Source organism: Grus americana, chromosome 3 (genome assembly GCF_028858705.1).
Source record: "Grus americana isolate bGruAme1 chromosome 3, bGruAme1.mat, whole genome shotgun sequence".
NCBI classification, from domain to species: Eukaryota; Metazoa; Chordata; class Aves; order Gruiformes; family Gruidae; genus Grus; species Grus americana.
Genome location: NC_072854.1, coordinates 102,750,379 through 102,774,450, shown reverse-complemented (window position 1 = coordinate 102,774,450; position 24,072 = coordinate 102,750,379). Strand labels below are relative to the sequence as shown.

Genomic DNA, 24,072 nt, shown 5'->3' with positions numbered 1-24,072 from the left:
TGCGTCTCTCTACAGATGGACAGTCCACAGCTTCTCAAATTCTATAGCATGTTCCCATCTTTGACCATCCTCATTACAGAAAAAAATCTGAGTTTTTCTTGTTACAATTTGTCTTCTGCCTCTCGTTCTTTCATGTGCACCTCTGAGATGAGTCTGGGTCTGTCTTCTCTATATCCTTCCATAAGGCAGTTGAACAGTTAGGTTCTCTTTCTGCTTATTCTTAAGTCTGAACAAAGCCTGTTCGCTCAGCTTCAACTCACACGTTAGGTACTCCAACCCCTGACCAGCTTGGTGCCCCTCCACTGGATTCACTCCAGCGTGCCAGTATCTTTCATATACTGGAGTGTCCACAACTGGATACAATAGTCCAGACGTAGTCTTATAGATGATGAATACAGAGGAAGAATCATCCCCTTGGACCCACTGCCTACCTTTATTCTAACACAGCCCAGTGCGTGTTGGCCTTCATCATTTCAAGGGTACGTTGCTGAGCAGTGTTTAATTTGTAATCCATCCTGACCCTCAGTCCTTTTCTTCAAAGCTGCTTTTTATGTTTGGGATACCAGTGGCAGTCCCCTTTGCTAACAACTGCAAACTTGCTGAGAGTATATCCCATACTATTGCCTAGGTCATTAATAAAATTTTTAATCAGAATCGGTCCCTGTATCAATCTGAGAGATGCCACAACCTGCAAGTGGGCCTGTAGAAGTTCTTGTCCCTCATGTCCTCTTCCAGATTCAGGCTAAGCTTTGGCTTTCCTAATTCCAACCTTACATGCTTAGATATATCAAAATAAGAATTGTGTGTATAGAGAACAGTATTAATAACATTTTGCAGTGGTACTTAATATTTGTACCCCAAATTCTGAAAAGCAAGTATGCTTTTAAGCATAAAACTGAGAGCCTGCTCAGGTTTAGAGATCTGATATAATGCTCTAGTTCTGTTGAGAGATGTCAGCTAAGATGTCTGGCAGAAAATTATGATCTTCATGCATTTTTTGGTTTAAAGTAATAATAGATTTTCCAAGGGCAGATTAGCAATCAAGCATTATTTTAAAGCGGTCCCAGAGTTTTATCCAAAGCAAACAATTTATCTGTTGTTTTTCTGAACCTATGCTCAGTATCAGAGGGAATGCTAGATGTATGCAGGACTTCTTTTTTTTAATCTTCACCGTGCAGAACAGTTCCAAGTGAACAGTGGTCCTCTATCTTTAGGGGCACTTGGGAATTCTAAATGTCAGTCCAGGTCATCACAAAAAAAAAAAAAAAAAAGCATCATTCTCTGCCTGCTTTAAGACTATGCCAAGATGAGGAAATTGGAAGAGGAATGTGCTGAGTAGTGACCCTGTGTCAAATGCCATGTCCTCTCTCCAGCTCCCAGGTCTGGCAGACTTGCTGGCATACTGCTGTAGTCATGCAGCTGAAGTGCTTTCTTCACACCAGCACAGCGTGCTCCGTATTAATTCTCATCAGTGAAGAAAAAAGATGAATTGTCGAATGGACTGCTTTTTCAAGCTAGACTCATCAGCATTGATGCCCTGATCTGTCCTTCACTTGTATTGTAGAGTCTTTAGCTACAAAGGGCTATGAACTCATGGAAATGGGAAAAGTTGTGGTCCCAAGAAACAAATTAAAAAAATCCCTCTGTCTCATGAGCAAGCAGCCAGTGTGTGCTCTGGGACAGGACCTGTATTGCCCATGACATCTCAGGTACTGAGTTCTGTTTTCAGTTGGGATCTCTGTTAAGGAAATACAATTCAATTACAAATACTGCAACACTGATATTATCAGTAACCTAAATATGTCATTTTGTCAATACTGGTGATAAACATTTATACTAAATCTGTAGGGTTTTTTTCACTCAGTAAGATTTTGTTATGGAAACAGTAACACCTTTTTGTGAACATATCCATATTTTTCAACCACCAGTTCATCACCAAAGTGTTTAGTGCTCTATACCTGCCAATTTACAATCTCAGCCCACTTGTGCTCCTTTCAGATAGGATAAAGAGTCTTGCAGTAAAGCATTTGGAAACTACTGCAGTGAAAATTTAAGTAAAATGTATTTCTATTAGAGAATTGGCACATTAATCTCAAAAAGCACATATAAAAACAATTATTTTCTTACAAGATTTAGAAGAATAAGGATGAAATACAGAATCAATGTGTGCTGGAAAAATTTGAAATTGAGTTCACCAGCCAATTAAAAAGACCTTAATCAGGTCTGACACTTCATTTCCTTATTATCCTGTTACATTCTTCTAAAAAATGAATTGATAGATAAAATACTGTTTTCTCATTCTCAAAAAAAAAAAGCAAACCAGTCCTGTTTCATTGTCTTTTCTTTTTACTTAGTTACATTAGTGCTAAAATCAGTTGTCAAAATATCAGAATATATTTTCCTACATTCTGAATTAACTGATACGCTGTATTTAGGATGTTTTGTGTAAACAATTTTATTATAATTTCTGCTATCCTGAAGATAAAAATGTCTTGTTCATTGATCTTATTCACTGACTCCCTTGATTATTTTTTTTTAAAATAACCGTGTCTGTTGTTGCTGTGTATGTGATATCTCTTTCAAAATCTTTTTTTCTGTTTTAAAATATATAGATTGAACTGAAAAGTGGAATATTAAACATCTTTTTAAAAACTGGCTTTGTCTTTACACAAGTGGATCTCTGGTTAGGACTATCTTATTGTGATGGAAAGTGGAACAAAGTCACAGTGAACAAGGAGGGCTCCGTAGTTTCAGCAAGTATGAATGAACTGAGCGAGCAGACGCTCGAACCCCATCTTCAGCAGCTGAAAGTAAACTCACCTGTCTACGTAGGAGGAATCCCACCAGAGATTCAGAATTTTTATAAAGAACTGGGGTTAGAACAAGGTAAGATGACCCCAAGAAGAACATGTTTTTAAAAAAACAGGTGCCATGCACAAGGCGGACATTCTGCTGCTAGCAGTGTAAATTCATGAATAAGTAACATGAATTTTTCCTCCCCCCCGTTGTTGTTTTAACTACCAGTTATCCCTACCCGTCTAGCTTTACTTCGTCCTCATTCTTTTGTAATGCTACAAAAATTCTTCCAACCCAGTGACATCTGAAGCAATCTAACTCACAGGAGAGTAACAAATGGCAATGTGAGATGCCCAACCAGAAGATCTCAAATCTTCATCAGAGAAAGCCAGTTCAGATAAATTTGTTTCACTTGATCAATGTGTGTCACTCGCAGATCTGGAATACAAAACCAGTGGAAGACAGTAAACATAGCTTAAATCACTGTAATGAGGCTGGATGCTGCCACATGGAAGAACTGTTGAGAGTTTTAGTCCTTTTTTAGGTGATACTGGTTCTGGTCTGAAAAATTGAGTATAAACCCCTGAATCTGGATTTTGCCTTCATTACCATGATATTTTCCATGTTATCAGGGGAGGGCAGATGGTCGTGGTTTTAGCCATTACTTGACCCCCTTATGTTCTGGAACAGGTAAAATTTCTAGGGGAAAAAAGAGAAGCATTAATTACAGCCTAATACTAATGGTTTCCACAAAAGGATCTACTGTATGAAATTTAGTAAAAAACCATCTATTAAACTAGCTCTATTTACAGTTTGGGTGTATTTTTTCTTTACTTAGGAAGCTATTCATCAGTCATGGTGTATTTGTCAGCTACTGTGGGCAAATAAGTAGCAGTCAGTAAGTAATTAGTGGAGAATCTAGTAAGTGGCTTTGAATGCATGATCTGACATCGAATGCGTGCATTCAAGTAAGCTCTGCAGAGCTCCATTGAAGCCTTGCGACTTCACAGCTACAGAATAGTTTGACTCAAATCCATGCACTGGCATTCACAGAGAGCTCAAAAATATTGTTTTAAGTATTCTTCCAGCTGCAGGTATCACATAAATTACAATTTTCCTCCAGCTTCTGTGTGCATAATATTTATGGCCCAAAAGTGCTAGCCAGTCATACCCTGTCAGCGTTGCCTCGTAGCAGATGGTATAGCCTCGTGAGCGGATGCATTCGCAACTCCTGCAGCAAAGAGATCTGTGAACAAAGAATCTAGGGCAAAATAATGGCTAAAGTGAATGTCTGAAGTGCATATTGAGGCACATCAATAAACATTACTTTCTTCACTGAGCCTCCTCAGCATACCGCAATATAAGATGGCGGCTGTCAATTTATATTCAGAGCGTCTGAAGATAAAAACATGGCTGTGTGTTCCTAAACGTAGGTTTAGATGAGCAAGATTAGGCATTACAGCTTTGAAACACACTTTTATTTAGGACTATAATGATGCAATGATATGATAGTATAATATGGAGACCTTCTGAGCTTAATAAATATTTACAAAAGGTTTTCTCTATTAATGGCTGCTTGGTAATTAATTTTGAATATAGGAATACTGTTTTGCTCACAGTAAATAAGGGATAAATATCCTTCTCCTCCCACCCCACCTCCATGTCATTTACAACTTTATTTTAAGAAAATTCAGATAGACTCTGTGGGCCTTTGCATTTACCCATCACATGCCCTCCTGAGAGGTCAAGGTGGAGGGGAGCTGGCGGGAATGTTTGTGAGAATTTGTACTGTCATTGCTTATTCTGCAGCTACCTGAAAGTAAACAAGATTACTTGGCTGATGTCAGTCAGAAATCTTCAAATAGTGATAAATGCAGCTAAAAAGATACTAGAAATAGTGTATTAAAATAGGCTATACAGTATACTTCTCATTGGAAATTGAACAATTGTTCATGTTGTTGAGCTTAAATTAGAATGTATTCATTTTAAGGAGCAGTTTGTCTAAATTCCTAGCATTGTGGGGAGAGAAGGTGTTTCAGAGGACGATTCAAAATGGGTGTCCACTTTCAGTGCCCCTTTCTTTTTGCACGAACTATGTATGTATATTAGATTCTCAGATTGGGTGGCTGAGTACAAATGTACTCTGACCTGCCATCCTGCAGTAATGGAGGCAATAAAACTACATAAGATACAAATATGGTGCTTTCACAAAGCCAAACAAGAGCACTGATCTGTGAGAGGCTGATTTTTAATTTACAAAGTTAATTCTTCAGTAAACTGAAGTCTTCAGTTTGGTTACTGTTTATTTTGGTTTTGTGTTAAGCACCAATCACTATACTCAGAGCTGAGAACTATTTTGTATCAATTTATTAATTTCTTTGTAAATTAAGTCACAGAAATATATAGAAATTTGAACAACTGCATCCTGAAATTGTGTAGTGGTGTTTTTACTGCAAGTAACTAATTTAACATATTTGTAATGTCGATGGGAAAGTTACACACAGAGAAATATATGTATATATAGAAATAAATATGAAATGAAGTTACTTAATTGTTTTTCTCATGAATGGACAGTTTGGGGTTATGTTTCTAGAGTATCCCATTAGGATAAACTAATATACATCTGTGATCTCCTGAAGTTAATGATATATTTAATCTATACGTTCTTCTCAGTTTGAGGAAAAGCGTATGTTAACAAAATATTAGCAAGCAGTAGAAAGCTGATTTTCAAATTCAGAATCACTTTTATGGTAATAACTTTAAAGAGAGAAGTGACAGAAGAAAAACCAGAAAGCTATTTCCTCGTGGGATGGATTTGATAACAATGAAAGTATAGTTCAGTAAGGCAGGAACTCAACACCAGAATACCAGGAATTTTTACCAGCTTAGTATCTTGAAAGCAGAGAGTGAATGTCATGTTGGAAGTTAACATGTTCACATTACAGTTTTTAGTGCTGAAAATATAGAATTGAAAGGAACAAAAGTGATTCTTAATTAATGATTGAAGCTCTTTATGTGATACTAATCCCTTACTGTTTGCTAGGTTTCGGTGGTTGCATGAAGGATGTTAAATTTACACGAGGTGCTGTCGTTAACTTGGCATCTGTGTCCAGCAGTGCTGTCAGAGTCAATCTGGACGGATGCCTATCAACTGACAGTGCTGTTAACTGCAGGGGAAATGACTCCATCCTAGTATACCGAGGAAAAGAACAGAGTGTTTATGAGAGCGGTCTACAACCATTTACAGGTAACACATTGGTTCCTTAAATGAGATACATAATTTTTATTTTGTTCTGTATTAATGTATTACCCTGTTCAGTGATTTGTTTTTGTTTTGTTTTGTTTTTCCTCTATCCTTCTCTATGTTCTTTGAAGAATACCTTTATAGGGTGGTTGCCTCAAACGAAGGAGGATCAGTATCTAGTGTATGGACCCGTGGTCGTACGAGAGAGTCAGGTAAATATAATTTTAAGGCTTACTTATTCCCATGTTTCATTAGCTATTTAATGTCAGGTTGGAGAAAAATCACACCACAACAATTTTGAGCAGTGTAAGTTGCGTAGTGTTTCTGAAGGAGCAAAACTGCTTAATGCTTTGAACAGGTACCAAATTACTACTGTCTTCAGCTAGAATGTGTTCAGGCAAGTATTTTCCACACATAATTCAAAGTCTTTTCCAAATATATATTAGATTATGTAATTGTGTGAGAGCAAAGAATGTGAAAGGATTGAACTGCGTTAACTGAGGAATAATAGCCCTGCATCCAGGTATGTTCACACCTGCACATCTAAACTCACACGACCTGAGTCCGCTGCAGTAAGTAAATCTGTATTTTCCTATATATAACTTAGGGCTACAAAATCAACTGTAGAGAAAGGAGATACTGGGACAGCAGGCACAAGCTGTGGAAGACAAGAGGCCACATAGTTGTCAGGGAGAAGAAGATCTTGTGAAAGTTTTTCTTCCCATTGCCTGCACGCGGGTATGCCGCTCAGTGTGGCTGAATGAGGATTCTTTTAACGAGTAGCCCATAGATTGTGTGTGAAAGTGTAGTAATATTTAATAGAAAAGCAGCATGTGGCTTGTGGAGAGGATTTCATAGTAGGAACGTAATACCTGCTGAGCCTTAGAGTTCAAATTATTCTTATATTTTATTGAAGAAAATTTAAAGAACCTTTCCTTTTCTGTTCAGTGTTTTTGCAAACTTTATTGACCCAGCAAGTTTTTGAAGATTTACAGTTCTGGATGTTTTATTTAACCAACTTTCCCTGTTCTGTAAATTGCAGCTTAATTGCATTCCATCAATGCAGAGAATTCTTTTGATGCAAGATATTCAATGTATGATCTCAAAAAATGATGATACCTGCGTAAATATTGGACTTGCAAATCCATTCTTCTACAACTTGCTGTCATTATTTTGTGTTCCACCCAAAACAGAGAACACTCATGCATATTTTCATATCAACTGTCTGATGACCGTGAAGTTTACAATAAATTTATGTTTGCAAGCTGACCACAGCATTGAGCAGCTACATGTTCCCCAGGGTTGGAGAATAATTGCGCTATTTAATTATTTTTGAGTTGGTTTTGTTATGTCCCTTATGAGAAGACCATCTGCTATACAGTACCTTACCTTGCCCTGTGATGCACTTCAGAACTAATAAAATCAATATATTACTGTAGTAACCAAAGCTTTCCTACAGTATCACATTCCTTCTTTTCATAAGAATTGTAACTTCCAGGTATTTTTATACATTGCATTCTGGTACCCTTCCTATAAAAAAACAAGGCTGCATTCATGTTTAGTGAAACTAAATAATAAAATTACAGAACAGAGATTATCTGATGGTGAGAAAAGCAAATGATCATCAGCAGGGCTAGGGAGTCCACATGCATTTACCACAAACTTATCATCCATCATCCTGCCATAGTGTTCCTTGGGCCTTTCCTCTGCATCCCTTGTGCAGTCATCTGTGATAAAGTTGTTACTGGCCAGACCTTTACTTGGTATAGTAGTATCTAATAAATAGTTAAAGGTTATGGGAAATGGGATGATTTTTTTTTTAATTAGCAACTGTATGCATATATGAGCTTGTCTTTCCAGTTCTTTTAAACATCGCCATTTTCTTTTTTTTTTTTCTTTTTTTCTTTTTATAATATGGAATGATCAGAAGCACAGGATTTTGCAAAAAGGCCTTACAAATCTCTCCTTTGCCCTGAGGCAGTTGTATGGCATTGTGAAAATATGAAAAATAAGTAGAAGAGTTTAAATTTTTTGAAGTACTTTTGTAAATGAGAATGCACGTTTTTAGCAGTGTTGCATAGCTGTGGCATTCTGTTGCTTAGACATCCAACAGATAAACACTGCCTTGCTTCATCCCGTTGTACGACTATAATGCCTGAACTTGTTAGCTGCATACAATCCACCTCCTCTCTTTGTGAGTGATGCTTAAATATTTTTGATACATTAAATGTTTTTGGAAAATTGCAACAAGACAAGAAGGAATGTTATGTAGATGGAGTTTTGATGGTTTTGAAATATAGCTTAAACTGAATAGCTCAAGATGTGCAGTCATATTAAATCAATGCTGAAAAGTTACAACTCTAATAAATTGTATTTATGCTAATGGTTGAGTCTGATTTACTGCAGCCATTAAAAGTGAAGAATAGGGGCAATAGTCTCCTTAGAACTGCCATTTTCTCTATTTTCTATTTTATTCTTCTACAGTTCCACAAAATGTGCCAACTCCCTCAAGAGTTCACAGTATAAATGGTTACAGCATTGAGGTCACCTGGGACAAACCTGCTGGGGTCATAGGTGTAATTGAGAAGTACATTTTGAAAGCATATGAAGAGGATGGTCCCAATGTACCCATCACTAGTGCTGAGCTTGCTGACACTAGTATGCTCACAGGTAAATGTTGTTAAGTACCATTTTTAGGCACATCGAATCACACGGGATGCTTATACCTCCTTTTGTTGAGCTATAAAGTATTACTTGTCTATTTTTGTGTATACACAGCCTATATACTGTTTGGAAGGGTAATATTTGGTGTCAACATCCACATACGTAGTAATGTACTGACTTCAAAGAACAATAGAAATTAAGATACAACTCAGATAATAAATCAGTTTTATTTAAGGCATTCCTTCCCAATCTATTAATGCTTTGGGGGACAATGCTTTTGTTTGTTTGTTTAGTAGATGTGATTTTTTTTTCCTCCCCGGTTGTTACATTCAGTTCACCAAAATAAACTCTACATGTGTGTCTCGTAAGATACTATTTGACCTGATGTATGAAAGCTGTTTGATATACGTGCCTAATGTCAATCATCTAGACCTAACTGATTTCAGTGGTAACTAGCATGCATTTATGGTAATCAGATGTTTTGCTTGATACCACTCGGATGTGCAGGTAGGTTATTACGGAATGAGGGAATTTGGGGCCTTGGGTTTATGGGGTTTGGTCACTGTTGAGCTGTGGGTTGTGGACAGGAGCTGTAGGACCCATTGCACATGAGAAGTTTTCTGGAGTCTAGGTCTTATAACCCATAGGAGGCAAATGTTTTTCGGAAGAAACACTGGACTCTTTCTGCTACAGAGAGAACATTTTGGGACTTCTCTTCCTGTCAGGATAGCGGGATCTGGCTTTCCTCTCTCTATTGACAGAAAGCCTTTGCTGGCTGCTACAAAGCTGCCTGGGAAGAGAGCACATCACAGACAACAGTTTGAATTATATTATGTGATGACTAAATGGGGCAATAGTACAAAATTTTACTTTCATTGTAACAAGCTGTAACGAACGGACTTGTCTATATACTCTCTAAAATTAATTATATGATTCATAACAACTCAAAAAGTGCTAATGACATAATGCTCAAAGCTGATACTTTGGTTTGGCCCAGCTTTGGGCAATGTACCAATCTCAAAAAGTGCCTCAAACCCTCAGGCAGTATGTTACTGCTGCTTTCCTGAAGCCCAGGTAATATGTGCTACATGCATTGTGTTGTTTCTCTGGCATAACATATGTATACATTTTCAAAAGCAAACATGCACATATTTTCTTCAGTTTGAAATTTCTTGACTATTTGCGAGTAATGTGCTTACAATACCAAAACTGCATGGACTTTTTATGCTTACTGTGATTTCTTTGATGAACTTGTTGATTGAATATTCTATCTATGCTGTAAAGCAATACAAATTATGTTAGTAGAAATTAAGGACCATATTAGAAATACATGGGTTAGATACCTTATTCACAGGTGGTGGTGAGAACCAAAATTTTGTTTAATTTTTGTTGGTCTTGTGCCATGATTATCTGTCAGGGTTATGAAAAAGTCTGCACCAGGGTGGAGAGGTAAGAGGTTGCATGCAGCTTTCAGGTGGCAGAAGAAAAAAACATTGCTTTATATTAGAGATAGTAAATGGATCCCAGTTGTTCAGTCTGTTGTAGCCAATAGCTGTGGAATACTGCAAAATAAAATGACCCTAAGAACTTAGGAATGGCTGTATTCAACCATTGTCCTCTCTGACAATGCCAGATTGTAGATGTTTAGGAAGAAAATGTAAGAAATGTGCTAGGCATAGAGTGGGTTAAAACAAATTCAGCTGGTAGTTTGTGGAATTCCTGAGCTGAAAGTTGCATCTGGACCATCATGCTTAATGGTCTGTGGTAGAATTGTCTTTCTTTTTTTAATACATTTATGCTGTTGGCTTCTGTAACTTGCTATGGCAGTAAGTTTTCCAATTCAGTTTTGTGTGTGTGGAAGGAGTGCTTCCTTTTGTTATTTATAACTGCTGCCCAAAAGTTTAGTTATGTATTTCCAATTTTGGCATTGTATGAAATATGTAATTCATGTCCTCATGCTGAAGTCAGAGCTGAAACAAGTGAAAAATTAATTCGTTGATCTTGAAATTATTTTACCTTCAGCCTGTTGATTTCAGTGAAGCCTACACAGATGGACTAGTCTGTGGCCATTGGGAAATGGTTACCCACAAACGTGAGACTCTCAAGAAAAGGTGTGGCTTTCCCTGCTGAATTATCTTTCCTGATTAATCAAAAAAGTTAACATAAACACAGAACCCCACCAGAAGATGCTGTCTTTTCTTACTTTTCCTTCGAGTTTGCTGAGAAGGGAAATTTTGCTTATTTTTTCCCTAATTTCAGGGAAATTTCTTTAGAAATTCCCTTAGAAATTATTTTGTTGAATACCAGGAGAAGATGCTATAGTAAGCCCAACAGCCAGGCTTGCTAATGCAACAAGAGAGAGGAAAGCACCACAGCTCTTGGTGGGATTGCTGATGAAGCAACTCTGGTATTTTTCCACTCCCTCCTCCAAACTTTCATTCACTGTTAAGCCTAGGCACCACTTAATCTGCTGCTTGCAAGTGTCTCTAAGGGCACCAACAACCCCCTTTATCTTATTTTTTTCCTTGCACCTTTTTTGTACCCATCTGTTGTGTTTTGTTTTATACTTAGACTGTAAATTCTTTTGAACAATTACCATAATCTGTTCTGTGCAGTAGGGTCCTGAGTCATAACTGGAGCACAATAACAAAAAATTATTAATAGTATTACCCATTTCCCAGAAGGCTGTCCTGTGTGTGTCACATTCAGAAGAACCTGTTGTACCCTTGTCAAGAAGAAGAAAAGCTGAGCTAAATATTTAAGGTAAAGTAGGTCTTTAAATGAGCATAATCCCACAGTCTCAAATGCCTACTTCTGACTCCTCAGAAACAAAAATCCTTCAAAATCTGACCCTTGTGATCTTCAAAATGTCAAGCCGTTTTTTCACTTTCATCCAAGAAAGGAATATTCAGCAGATTTAAATCCTTAAAATAAGGTTCTGACTGTTGAACCAGGAGTTTATTGGATAAGGTAGTATATTTCAACATGGTGTTCAGGATCTATATTATAGGATGAGAGTATAAATATATTTAGTGTGTAAATAAGTATATTTAGTGTGTAAATTTTTGGATTCAGGAAATACTGTGCTAACCAATCTTACCTTCAAAGAAACATGTAATAACGTTGATACACTTCAGATACAGCCAGACACACTCAGCAGAGTAATTAAGGAAGTACAGGGTCATCACATCAAAGAATTTTTTTCCTAAAGGCTGGGTTGCTTTACTCTGCATTCCAGTGCATTCCACATGCCATTACTATGCTGCCATCAAAATTTGGAATATAAATTGGAATCAGTATTTAAACAAGTGAAAGAAGCTTTAGAACACACTGTTTCAGTGAGGTTTCTGAACAGCTTTTTCTTCTATTTTCCCTTGGAATCCAGAATATCACAGAATCGCAAGATTGTTGAGGTTGGAAGGGGCCTGTTGAGGTCATCTATTCCATCTCTGCCAACTCAAGCAAGGTCAGCTGGAGCAGGTTTCCCAGGACCATGTCCCGTCAAGTTTTGAATATCTCCACAGATGAAGATATTCCTCTATTGGAAGCCTGTTCCACTGTTTGACCACCATCACAGTAAAAAAGGCAGTTTCTTGTGTTCAGGTGGAATTTCATGTGTTTCAATTTGTGCCCATTGACTCTTGTCCTATCACTGGGCAAGAAGAGTCTGACTCCTCCTCTGTTCCCTCCCATCAGATACTTATACACATTGATAGATCACCTTGAGCCTTCTCTTTTCTGGCATGATCAGTCCCAGCTCTCTCAGCCTCTCCTCATATGAGACATGCTCCAGTCCCTTTATCATCTTAGTGGCTCTTTGGTATCATCCACAAACTTGCTGAGGGTACATGCGTCACCCTTCATCAAGGTCATCAATGAAGATGTTGAACAGTACTGGCCCCAGTATCAACCCTTGGGGTATACCACAGCTGGTTTGCCTCTAACTGGACTTTGTGCCACTCATCACAATCCTCTGATGCTTCTCTTGTCAAGCACATTCATGAAAAACATTTTATAATTCAGATCGCTCTCGTAGTAGAATTCAGGAAATCCACAAGCCTCTAAATTTTACCAGCTCCCAGTTACAGGCGGCAGAGGAGGCTAGCAAAAGCTGCAAATAATGTTTAAATAAAATATCCTGCAAAATAATTCACAAACGTTTGATATTCCTGTTACAGGTTCCTCTTTTAATTGTGTATGTTTTTTGCAGTTCATCCTGCCTGTGTCATTGTTGCAATAGCCAAGTGCTGAAGTTGTGGCAGCGTACGTGATGACAAGAAAATTGTTGTCGACGGCTTCCCCTCTGAGCGCCCTGAGTGCTCCCTCCTTCCCTTGACACGTGTTTATAATTACTTTTCACCTTTTAGTCTTTTATGCTCGGCAGATGAATATCTCAGGAAAAGTTAATTTAATGATTTAATATGCTTAATCAAAGTGGCTTGGCTGCACCTCGGCTTTGAAAGCACTCTAGCTAGGGAGTCTCTCAGAAGAGGAGACGGTGCCTCCTGCCAGTGACAGATAGGCTGGGGGAAGCTCGCTGCCTGGCTGGCAAATGCCCGTGCTCAGAGGAACGCTGCCAGCTGAGAGGTTCTCCCTCTCAGGGAGAGCTCTGCCCGGCCCAAGCAGGTGCTCCCAGAGCAGCCTGCGGCCTGGCCACCGGCCCCTGCGCCCTGACCGCCGCCTCTGCTGGGGTTTGGGAGTCACAGCCCCTGGGCCAGGCCCTGCAGTGGGGCCAGCTGCTCCCCACAGCCCGGCAGCCAAGGGTGGCCCTGTCACGGGCCGGGGAGTGCCAGTGCCGACAGGGTGAGCCTAAAATGGGAGTTTGCTGCCTGATGGCTCTTAGAAAATGCTGTTTTCTTTGAGTGACTTTGATCTACGTGGGCCCTGCAAGTGATTTACCACAGCCAGGCAGTTTGCCATGTGAAACCATTAATGAATTACTTGTATATTACTTTCATGCACTTGAAATTACTTGAAAGCTCTTGGTTTGCACAAATATTTTACGTGCAAAACACTCCTATGCTGCAGTTAATGAGAGTTGTATAAGTTTGTAGAAAAGAATTGCAAACAAACTAATGTAAATATATGTAGGGCTAGAGTACTAGGAGGACTCTCAAGTCCCTACTCCAAGTTGGGACAAATTTGTGATGTTCTAAAACATTTCATGAAGATACAAAAAGCCACAATTTACTAACGAGGTTTGGTATATTTAGCTTGTGTTTACTTACAACTAAAACCGGACAGAACATTTAAAGTAATAAAAGCTGAAACTTTGTATTGAAAATATGGTTTTCAAGAGCTGCTTCATCAGGTGCTTGAACCATGCTCAAATACAAGGATGATTGTCATTTTCAGGTAAATTCTTTATCATAATTTTGCAGAAGTAACCTTTGGTCAGAAGCACAGACGGATGTCAGAAAACATCTAGATGTTTCCCATTGCCAGAAGAACGGCGGTATGCGCTTTACAGTGCCACGCCAGAGTGTGCGAGGTGTGGAAGGCTGGACACATCCTTCCCACACGAAGGGGTAGCGTGTACTGAGACCCGTGTAATGATTAGGCTGCGGTGCTGCTTGTTGGCCTGTTTTGTCCCTGCAAGTGTCTTAAGGAGATTTGGTCTCGCTGTCTCACCCACATGTATGCACAGGTCTCTGGGAAGGAGGAGCTGCAGGGAGGGGTATACCAGAAGCTGCATCTCAGCCCCTGCTCAGATCCTTGTTTCACTGCAGCAGCTAATGCAACATACTGTATATAGGCAATAGATCTGTCTATGCCCGTTAGGTTTCTGTGAGTTGTCAGGTGGTGCTGGAGCTCCTAATGACTCTAAATCAGAGTGGCAGAATGTAGGTTCTAGCTGGCTTTAGCAGACCAGCAGCATATTTTTCAATATATGCGTTCTAAAACATAAATAATATTAATATTCTGCAATATTAAGGTTCTAACTCGATTGAATGTAGACCTAAATGAAGCTTGTTTACAGTCCAATGCTGGTGTATAAATTTATTCGTATGAAATGTTAAATAAACCTGAACATTTTATCAAAATTACATCAACTCTTACCTACATACCAATACTTTTATTAATAAAAAGAAATCAGCTGGTAATGTTTGTGAGGATGGAAAGGATTATTAATATTTTTTTTATAGACATACTCAAAAAAGTTTGCAAAAAAGTTCAGTCTTTCTGCAAACTTTTAAAATTAATCATCCTGCAGAAAATGAACAATGACAAAGTTATCTGGAAGGGTCAAGAGTAACAGATTGATGGGTATTACAGATCCAATACTCTCTGTAGTTAATTAACTCTTGGTGCAAAATTGGACTGTTGGGCTAATGTTTTCTGCAAATTAAAGCAGCCAGAAAGTTGCCCTATGTTATGAGGAATGTAACAGGCTTCTTTGAACCACTGCAACCTGAATTGCATCTTTAAGGCCAGTGGAGCTTGTGTATGGTTGGTTAAGGAATTTTTCTGTTGGGAAAAAGGGTCTTCCAAGCCACAGAAATCCAGTAACCAAAGTAAACCTTTTTTTGTTCTTATAAGCCAAAGGGGTGGAACAGATGCCCTCTTGAGCAATAATTCTTCAACATTTTAGGACTTATACTATTCTTATGGAACAAGATGCTTTAAAAAATGCAGATGTATGTGACAGATTGATGTGCACAGGCTTTCAGTCCAGAAATGCATATGTAGAAGACACATGTACTTAAACAGTTTTTGCTACAATCTGTCGAAAACACAAAGTCAGTTGAGGACTTCCTTTTCTGGTCAGTGGACTGTGATTAAGTGTACTGTGGCAATGATGCATCTCGACACACAAGTGACTTTGTTAGACAGATGCTGTATGACCGCAGGCATTCAAGTTGGCTAAATAGTCTTTAGGTTTGGGGAGGGGAGATTTGGTAATTTTTTTTAAGAGCTTAAACAAGAATTAAGGTAAATCTTATAAGGTCAAGTGTTGTTTCAATTGCAATACATGTATTTCAAAATAGGTCCTTATGAAGTAGAGTGTTAGGGAGGAAACAATGACAAAAATCTGGCAAGGAAAAGCGCCTTTGGCAAAAAATACACTCAGCTTGTGAAACAAATGGAATTTGTGTGGGTAAGCTCTGTGGTTGACTTTGGGAATCTTAATATTCAGTTGCAGAGCTGAGTTTTCAGGCTGCACAGGAAAGTAGTGCCTCATTATGATCAAAAATAGCTAAATTTACCTGTAAAAATAATTGAACTAGCCTTGCAAAATTGTCCTCTTTCACCATGTTAGCTGAGTGCAATTTTTTTTGTGGAAGTGAGGAAAAGAACGGTAGCATTTGTGTTACATCTGTAAGATTAAATAACTTTTTTTGTGTGCGTTGTGCGTGGGGGTGAGTGGGCTTAGTTTTGTTTTATGGGAAGGCTGCTTCGATAAATGTATTTTAAAAAGCTTACTTCAATTTATATTTGTTTCACCAATTCATTATGCAGAGTAAAAGCTCTGTAAGTTGCCGTAAGCAAGTGTGTCTTCTCATCTCTGAAGACCTGGTGGTGTTTTGAAGCAACTTTCTGAAAAAGCAGGATGACAGATTGGAACAGTGAAGCAGCTGCTTTCATAAAAGTCCTTTAACTGGATGAGGAAATTGCTAAAATACTATAAGTGCCTTTGAATCTATTTTTAGGTGTTTGTGAACAGAATATTAGCCCTCATACCTTAGTGGTAAAACAGTTTTTTTTCCTTGATGAAAAGTACTACTTTTCCACTCAAAATCTGCCAGAATACTACGAAATCTGTCTGAGCTACCTAAATATAGGAGACCTCCCTTTTGCATGTACTGAACAAAAGAAATGTCTGTTTTATGGAGACAAGAAAGGAAGAAGCTGGATATTTAATCTTCCTATATACTGTATGCATTGGAATGATGAATAGAGTGGATATCAAGATGCAACTAACTCTGACTTGTCCACGCGTCCATTTTACCATAAATTAATTGTTGACCCTTTTCTACTGTCCATGTCAATGTTTTTATCCCTTCTCTGCAAGAAGGAACCTAGCATTTTCTGACACAACTCTAAACCTCAACTTTAAATATTGCAAATAATTAAAGATCATTTCAATAAAATTATAGAAAATTAAATACTAGTTTTGCATATAAAGTGGGCTTAATGTTCTAGGTGTGATTCCAGATCACTCTTTTAGACTGTTAACTTTACATTCATATTTAACAAATGACATTATTCAGTTTCATGGGGTCACTGTGTCAAAATGTCTGTGTTAGAACTTTAATTTATTTCCAAAGGTTCTTTGACTGGGCAGATAGGAGTGGTGTGTTAGAATGATTTACCATCTCCGATTCCCCATGTGGATTTTAAGGCTTGGAACGCAGTCTATGATGTAAATTTTAAGTCTAGATGGATTCAGCTGCTCTGTAGTGGCAGGCTGAATGAATGGAACTCATATCCCAAATGTGGGAGGCTGACCCTCTTCTTAAATATTGATGGTGCCTCTAATTCTATCTCCTGATCAAAGTGACAATTTATCTACCTCTCTCCTGTTAACATTAATAGGACATATGCAAGTGTGGTTGTGGCCAAATTTTGCTTTGTTAGCATCCCATCTTGGGAAGCCTGATGGGCTCTTATCAGATCAGCAATTATTGGGTACAGACAAGAGACGCCGATCTGAGAGCGTGATAATTGAGGAGCTAGGGAAAGTTTTTTAAAGCTGTCCACCAACTTCATTGGATCATAGGCTATTTTTTATTGCAAAATTTCTTTGGCTGTGCTAGAAATTAATTCACGTGTATCAGTGATGATCTTTGCTATGGGACTGCTGACTTTGTACTCTAAGATAGTCAGGCGCTGAGTGTAAATTTCACTGGCTGACTAAAAGTGCAGAGGAAATGAGTGGGTAATGAGAGCAGAGCAGCCAGTTCTTTAATTGAATTAAAAGCCGGGTGACACCAATGCAGACACCTGTCCAATTACAGACAGGCCAAGGTGTTTACCATTGCTGTACAAGCGATTTGAAGATGACAGAAATCTTTCCGCCCACAGATTAACATAATGAAGGAGAACAGATTACAGTGGATGCTGGCCAAACAGATAGGTTGGCAGCTGAGAAAAAAGTAGTTTGCTGAAGTATGTAAATAAAATCTGTGCACTTGCTATTGCCTACCTATGCAGCACATCTGTTTCTTTATTGAAAGAAAATAGTGCAAGAGCACATGTGAAGGAAAAACATTAATTAGGAAATGAACAAATTATTTTTTAAGTTGCTGCTTTTGCTGAATAATTTTTTTTAACATAAACCTCCTGTTGCAAAAGGGTTTATTTGTTGGTTGGGGTTTTTTTTTTGTTTTCAAATTCGCACTGCCCTTCACAAACCTACCTATGTAATGTACACTCTGTTGCACTGCAAGTGCTTTATATAAAATCTTTCTACTTTGTCAAAAGTAAACCAAACAGCCCCATTCAAACCTTCTTATAGCTACAGGCGTCTTTCTGGATATGTGCTACTGCAGCTCTCAGTGCCTGAAGCCATTGGTGACCCCATAGAATGTCTTCCATCAGGAAATGCAAGGAGCCATTCATTCTCTGCTTCATAAGAAAAGAACGCTACAAGTGCTAAATGTACAAATAAAACTAAATTGCTTCCTAAAGCACAGCAGAGTGAATAGAGAGGTGGCATATACACCACACCGTGCTTCTCTTAACCGAGAACTTGTAAATGTCACAGAGGATTTGGTTTCTGCATGTGTTTATTTGCTGAAGGTAATTCTAATAGTACCTTTTATACTTTCCCATGTTTAACCCTCTGTGAGCTAGAAATAAGTGCTTTGTACTAAGTCTTATGCAAAAAAGGCTTTTTTTGACTGATGAAATTTCTGTGCTGAAGAATTTACTGTAGATGCCAATATTCCTGCTTTACAGGAATAGTAATGCTTTAAAACATCATTATTTCCTATTTTCTGCTTTTTTAATGCTCTTAAAAATATTTGCCTTCCATCACAGGAAGATTACATGCACATTTGCTTGGATGGTGACTGACCCAATGTTCTTTTTCTTTCCTGTTGCATTTACCTTAGATGGTAAGATGGCAGTACAACTTTCCGCTGTTAACTGAGGAATTTCAAAATCAAAACTATAACCAGAGAGAGTGGATTCTGATCAGCCAGTTTTAGTTTAACGCTATTCTGCAGCAAATTAGTTTGCTTCTGAATATCTGTTCGTGTGTACAAGTAGAACTGGACCTCAGAGAATTCAAATAGAAAGATCATTGCAAAGCCAACCTTTGAAGTTTTTGGATTAATTACAAGAAAAGACACAAACATTTCTAATTCGGTGAAAGCTAATTTCATATTTTTAATGTGAACACACCTATTAGTAAACACAATATAAACATTCACAGACTTACTTTGATTGTCCCACTCGGAAAATAATATATTTATGCTGTAACTATTAACTTCTGGCATCTCATTTTCCAGGCCCTTTTTGTGAGTATAAAGGGGGGAAAAAGACATTTTTTAATGAAACCCAAAGTTATGTTACATTCCATGTAGTAACTCAATGAAGAGTAATAAGGACTAATTTCTACTACCCGTTTGTGTACACGTTATGCTGAGGAGGTTTGCAGTCTTATAGTACTATGGGACGTTTGGCCATGAATTATGGTTCTCTGAGGTACTGTTGTTTTTGAAGCTGCTTTGCAAAATCCCAGTGTCCGACGGTTCCAAAATAACATAGTTTGCTATAAAATCTATTTTTTTTTAATGAAAGACCCCATTGATTTCACTAAAAGCTGTAAGAGTCAAGGTGAGAACATGGTTTGAAATAAAACTTGATGTGAATTGGCCTTCTAATTACTACTGCATTTTCATTCCATATTACTTTACTGTCGAACCTACTTTGAAATGGGAACTGCTGATGTTTCTGAAAATGACTGTAAACCACAATTTTCCCATATAGTCCTTCTGTATATTGCAGTTTAAAAGATTTTGTAACTTCCTGAAGTGGTAAGCAGTGATTTGTTGCATTTGCTACAAGTTAGCTGATCGATATGTGGGAATGTAGTAACTTCTCTTCATAAGCATAAGCAGGACCTGAAAAAACATAAGATCACAGATGTTTTTTTCTTGTAAACCCTTGGGTACTGTGTCACCTGAATTTATGTTACTGTAGTAGCACAGCAAATATAAGCTCTATAGGCTGCCACTGAAGTAATGGAACACAAGTGGGATGTTTCATACAAAAAAGAGATTTCAGTTTATGGATGAATAGGGGCAACACTGGAGAGGAAGCATTAAAAAAATTTTGTTCTGAGAGACAGTGAAAATTCCTTGGAAAACTGTAATGAATAACTGAAAAAACTTTGTGAGGTGGGGACTAAGATAAAAACCTCAAGTTTATGGTCATTATTATATTAAAATCAACACATCAATCTTGTAGTAGTATCTGTTATAATGAGAATAACTAAAGAAATTTAACCACAACATTGGCATTAAGAATGGAATAAAATAATCTATTTTGCACAATTTAAGTCATGGCATAATAGGAATGAAACCTTAAAATATTTTTCGTTTTCAGCCTGTAACAGTTTCTCTAACCAGAAACTTTAATTTTTTACTTCTGTCTGTGTATGTATGTAATCAGTTTGTACACTGTACGTGCATAACACCTTGCTTTCTTCTGTTGCAGGCATATTGACGGGCTTGCATCCCTTCACAAACTATGCTGTAACCCTAACTGCTTGCACTTTGGCTGGCTGTACTGAGAGCTTGCATGCATTGAACATCTCCACTCCACAAGAAGGTAAAGTAATTTCAAAGGTCTTGACTTCCACATTTCAGTCATGAATAATAAAACAGGAGAAGAGCTAAATGCTGCAAAGCCATTTGCTGGAAAACCCCAACCTAATTTGATGACAAAGTGCATTGCCAGACCATAATTGCTCCATTTTTTGGGGGGGTGCGAAAATGAATCAAACTCCATACCCTTTAATGACATGCATCTTTAATAGCTGTAATGCAGATTAATGGGCTTTTTAATTGCTGTTACATTGTTCATGCAAGAGCCTTGTCATTAATATGAAGCATCTGAAAGATTAATGAAAGCTTCCTCATTTTACTATGGCTCAGAAGTAAATCTAGAGACAGTCTGACTAAAAAGAATTGATTGTATGGCACAGTATGAAATTGAGAATCAAACGGTTGATTTCCATGGTTTCTTTTAACTGCTAAACACCAGCAATAGGCAACAATTATTTCAGTGTGATGAAAACTCCAAATGCCGATTGAGTTATTTATTAATCACTGTTCAGATTTTCCCTTTTTTCCTAAACACTTTTACATGTTGTTGTGCTCAGACTTGCAGGTTGTGGGTGTAAATTGATGTTTTCTGTGCTCACATTAAGAACTAGGGCAGGAAGAAAGAGAAAATACATTACAGTTCTGACTTTAGAGACTAGGCTGATAAGTAATACACATCAATTAGTGGAGCAAATGCTCCCGAAATATCGGTGACATATCTAACTCCATTCTCAATTAAACATCAAGTCCACATCTTCTGGTTCCATCATCCTAAAGCCATGTTAATCCAGTTAAAACCATCAGTTACTCCGAATTTGCACCAGTAGAACAATGAAGACTTTGACATGTATTTATAGGACAGTAGTTAATCTTTCATGATGTGGAGTAGTTTTCAAAATTCCCTCCCTCCCACAGTTCTTTGTTTTATCTTCTCATGTAAACTAGGCAGTAATACAGTACCAATAAAACAAATAAAATTTTAGCATGAAGTTATGTGAATTACAACCATAATGATTAAAAGAATTCTAGAGTGTTGAACTGCTGCCAAAGGAGTTAGTCATGCAAGGCGTTGTCCTGATAAGGACAGTCCTGAAGATTGCAGTCTAACATTGCTGGAACAGCATTTTGATGTGAACATGTTAGCAACTGCCAACAGCACCAATCAAATCAAAACCCAATTAATCGCCTCGTGGAAGTTCTAGATAAACTGACTGAGTTTGTCTGGTGGCATTATCCATGAATGCGTGTAGCCTCTGACAGCCAAATAGTTAATGGACCTTGTGACGTAAACATGAAATACAGAATCGTATATTTCTTTCTGGTCTAATATAGTAATTAAAAAATAAATCGTTTATGTCTTACTTTCTCAGCTCAGTGAATAAAGCAGGAATTCTTACATGTGTTTGAGAAAAACATCCACTGTTTTCAGATGTGCTGTCAAATTGGGAAGGTTTAGGCAAGAATAGATAATTTTTTTATTTTTTTTTCCCCAGAGATCAAATAAAGCCATGGGGAACATGTGTTTTATCCCTCAGATGAATTGAACAAAAAGTCAATGTGTGGAGTTTCTATTTTTGGATGCTCTTGTTGCATGCTCTTAGTAACAATAAATTGATGATACAGAAGACAGACACCATATCACACCCTCCAGCTATCCCTGTTTCCCTATTGAAACATTCATTACTTTATATTGTTTTCACATTGCCAGCCACTGCTAGTTATTGTTTTAAATTGCTAGCACAGAGCTTGTAAATTACAAGATATTCCTCCCAGACTAAGGCCCGAGTTCTGCTCCCCATGCGATATTCAGTGGGATTGCTTGTGCTTCTAGCATATAACTTATTGGAACGGTGAGAGAACTCAGGTTTTAAAATGTTATCCATTGCCAACTTCCAGTATATTATATACATAAAATCTACGCTAAACAAACATTACTAAGCATATTGAATTATGAAAAGTTGGAAATAAGGGGTAGTGCCTAAGAATACAGCATCTGCATTTGTGATTACAACGAATAATCGCTTTGTTGTTAGGAATAAAAAGCATAAAGGAGGAGAAAATAATTTGTATTACAAAAAGGACTGTACTAAAATCGTGTACTCCTCCCCTTGCTCAGTGTTATCAAGCTGGAAAGATAAAGTTGAATAAGCATAATTATTCTCCTAAAAAGCAAAGAGTATATCCTTAACTTTCATGGAAGTTTCTGTTTGGTGAGGAAACCTCACATGTAATAGGAGAGTTCTCAAAATTCTGGTATGTGGCAAGCATAAAATCTCTTCTGAAATTTCAGCTTTACCAAAAATCATTCTGGTAGTTGCCGCTTACTGAAATTATTTATTATTTGTGGAAATATAATATATATAATATGTATATACGTTTTTTTCACCAGCCCCTGAAGATGTGCAACCACCCACAGCAATATCCTTTCCCACGTTCTTGCTGATGAGTTGGAGTCCACCAAAAATACCAAATGGTATTATTACACAATATAGTTTATATATGAACGGAGTACCACTTTACTTTGGAAATGGAACCAAATATGTTGTAAAAGGTGAGTTCTGTGCTAGGTAGCATGTCGGGTATCTCAGAGTCACTATGAATGACTATATGACTGACCCCTTCTTATTTCAGAGGAAAAGAAAAATAAATTTAAAATGGGCTGGATGCACTTTAAACTCTGATGGGTTCCAGTTTTTAAAGACTCCTTCACAGAACACTCTGGGGCTCTCAGAAATTAATGTTGCCATGGTGTAGCTGAATCTTGTGCTGTGTTGTCCTCTTTCACAAGACCCGAGTCCTCTTTTTAATGGTTTTATAACTTTTTGATCTCATAGCATCCAGCTCTCAAAACATGTAAACTGTAAGCTGTTGAAAAGATATGATGTACATAGTTTTCCTACTGTCTTACTTAGATATTCCTAATTAGAGGGCTGCTGTGTTGCTTTCCTGAGTAGCCCATGTTTGATTCATTTGTTCAAAGCATAAACTAAGAATCCCTTTTCTTCTGATAACAGTTATGCAATATGTCAATAACCAAGTTATATCAGTACTCTTAAACTATTACATAGAAGCTAAATGACTGTTATTTGGCAATAGTGAAGCATAGTAATCTGACTTCCTATTTTAATGTAATTGGTGTAGTTTAATGAAGCATCCAAGTTATTTGTTCAGAGATTATTCAAACAACTGAAAACCAAAATATTGAGCTAGAAGTATCATAGCATAACATAAGCACTATTCTGGACCCATCAGAATTTGTATAGGGTAGTAGGTAGAAGTAAAAATAAAGCATTTCATATCAGACAACTCGGGGGAAAAGGGTATCAAGACCCTACTTTCTTTTTAATGTAAGGCCTTAAAATTCAAAGCCATTTCTGCATCTTGAGTTAGTATAAAACATATTTAAAAATTCATATAGTTCAAATTTCTTTGCCTTGCACAGGCCATAAGCTACTGGTGTGGTGGGTCAGTTTTGACACTGAAAAATGAATCCAGTTAGAGAACCTCCTGAAGGCTGTTGATGATCGCTATAATAAATAGTGCACACTTTAAGTCAAACTTTTTCATTCTGTATTCAAAGGTAATGGATTT

The 24,072-nt window shown here is 37.6% G+C and overlaps 1 protein-coding gene across 1 annotated transcript in view; it reads left to right on the top strand.

Moving 5' to 3' along the window:
* The window catches only part of USH2A (usherin), a 395,461-nt gene that overhangs the window by 153,763 nt on the left and 217,626 nt on the right, over positions 1-24,072 (top strand). The window contains exons 26-31 of the mRNA XM_054821392.1: positions 2,613-2,886; positions 5,840-6,043; positions 6,172-6,252; positions 8,525-8,710; positions 20,372-20,485; positions 22,871-23,032. Coding sequence (XP_054677367.1) covers positions 2,613-2,886; positions 5,840-6,043; positions 6,172-6,252; positions 8,525-8,710; positions 20,372-20,485; positions 22,871-23,032 — 1,021 coding nt within the window. The remainder of the gene's footprint in view (positions 1-2,612; positions 2,887-5,839; positions 6,044-6,171; positions 6,253-8,524; positions 8,711-20,371; positions 20,486-22,870; positions 23,033-24,072) is intronic.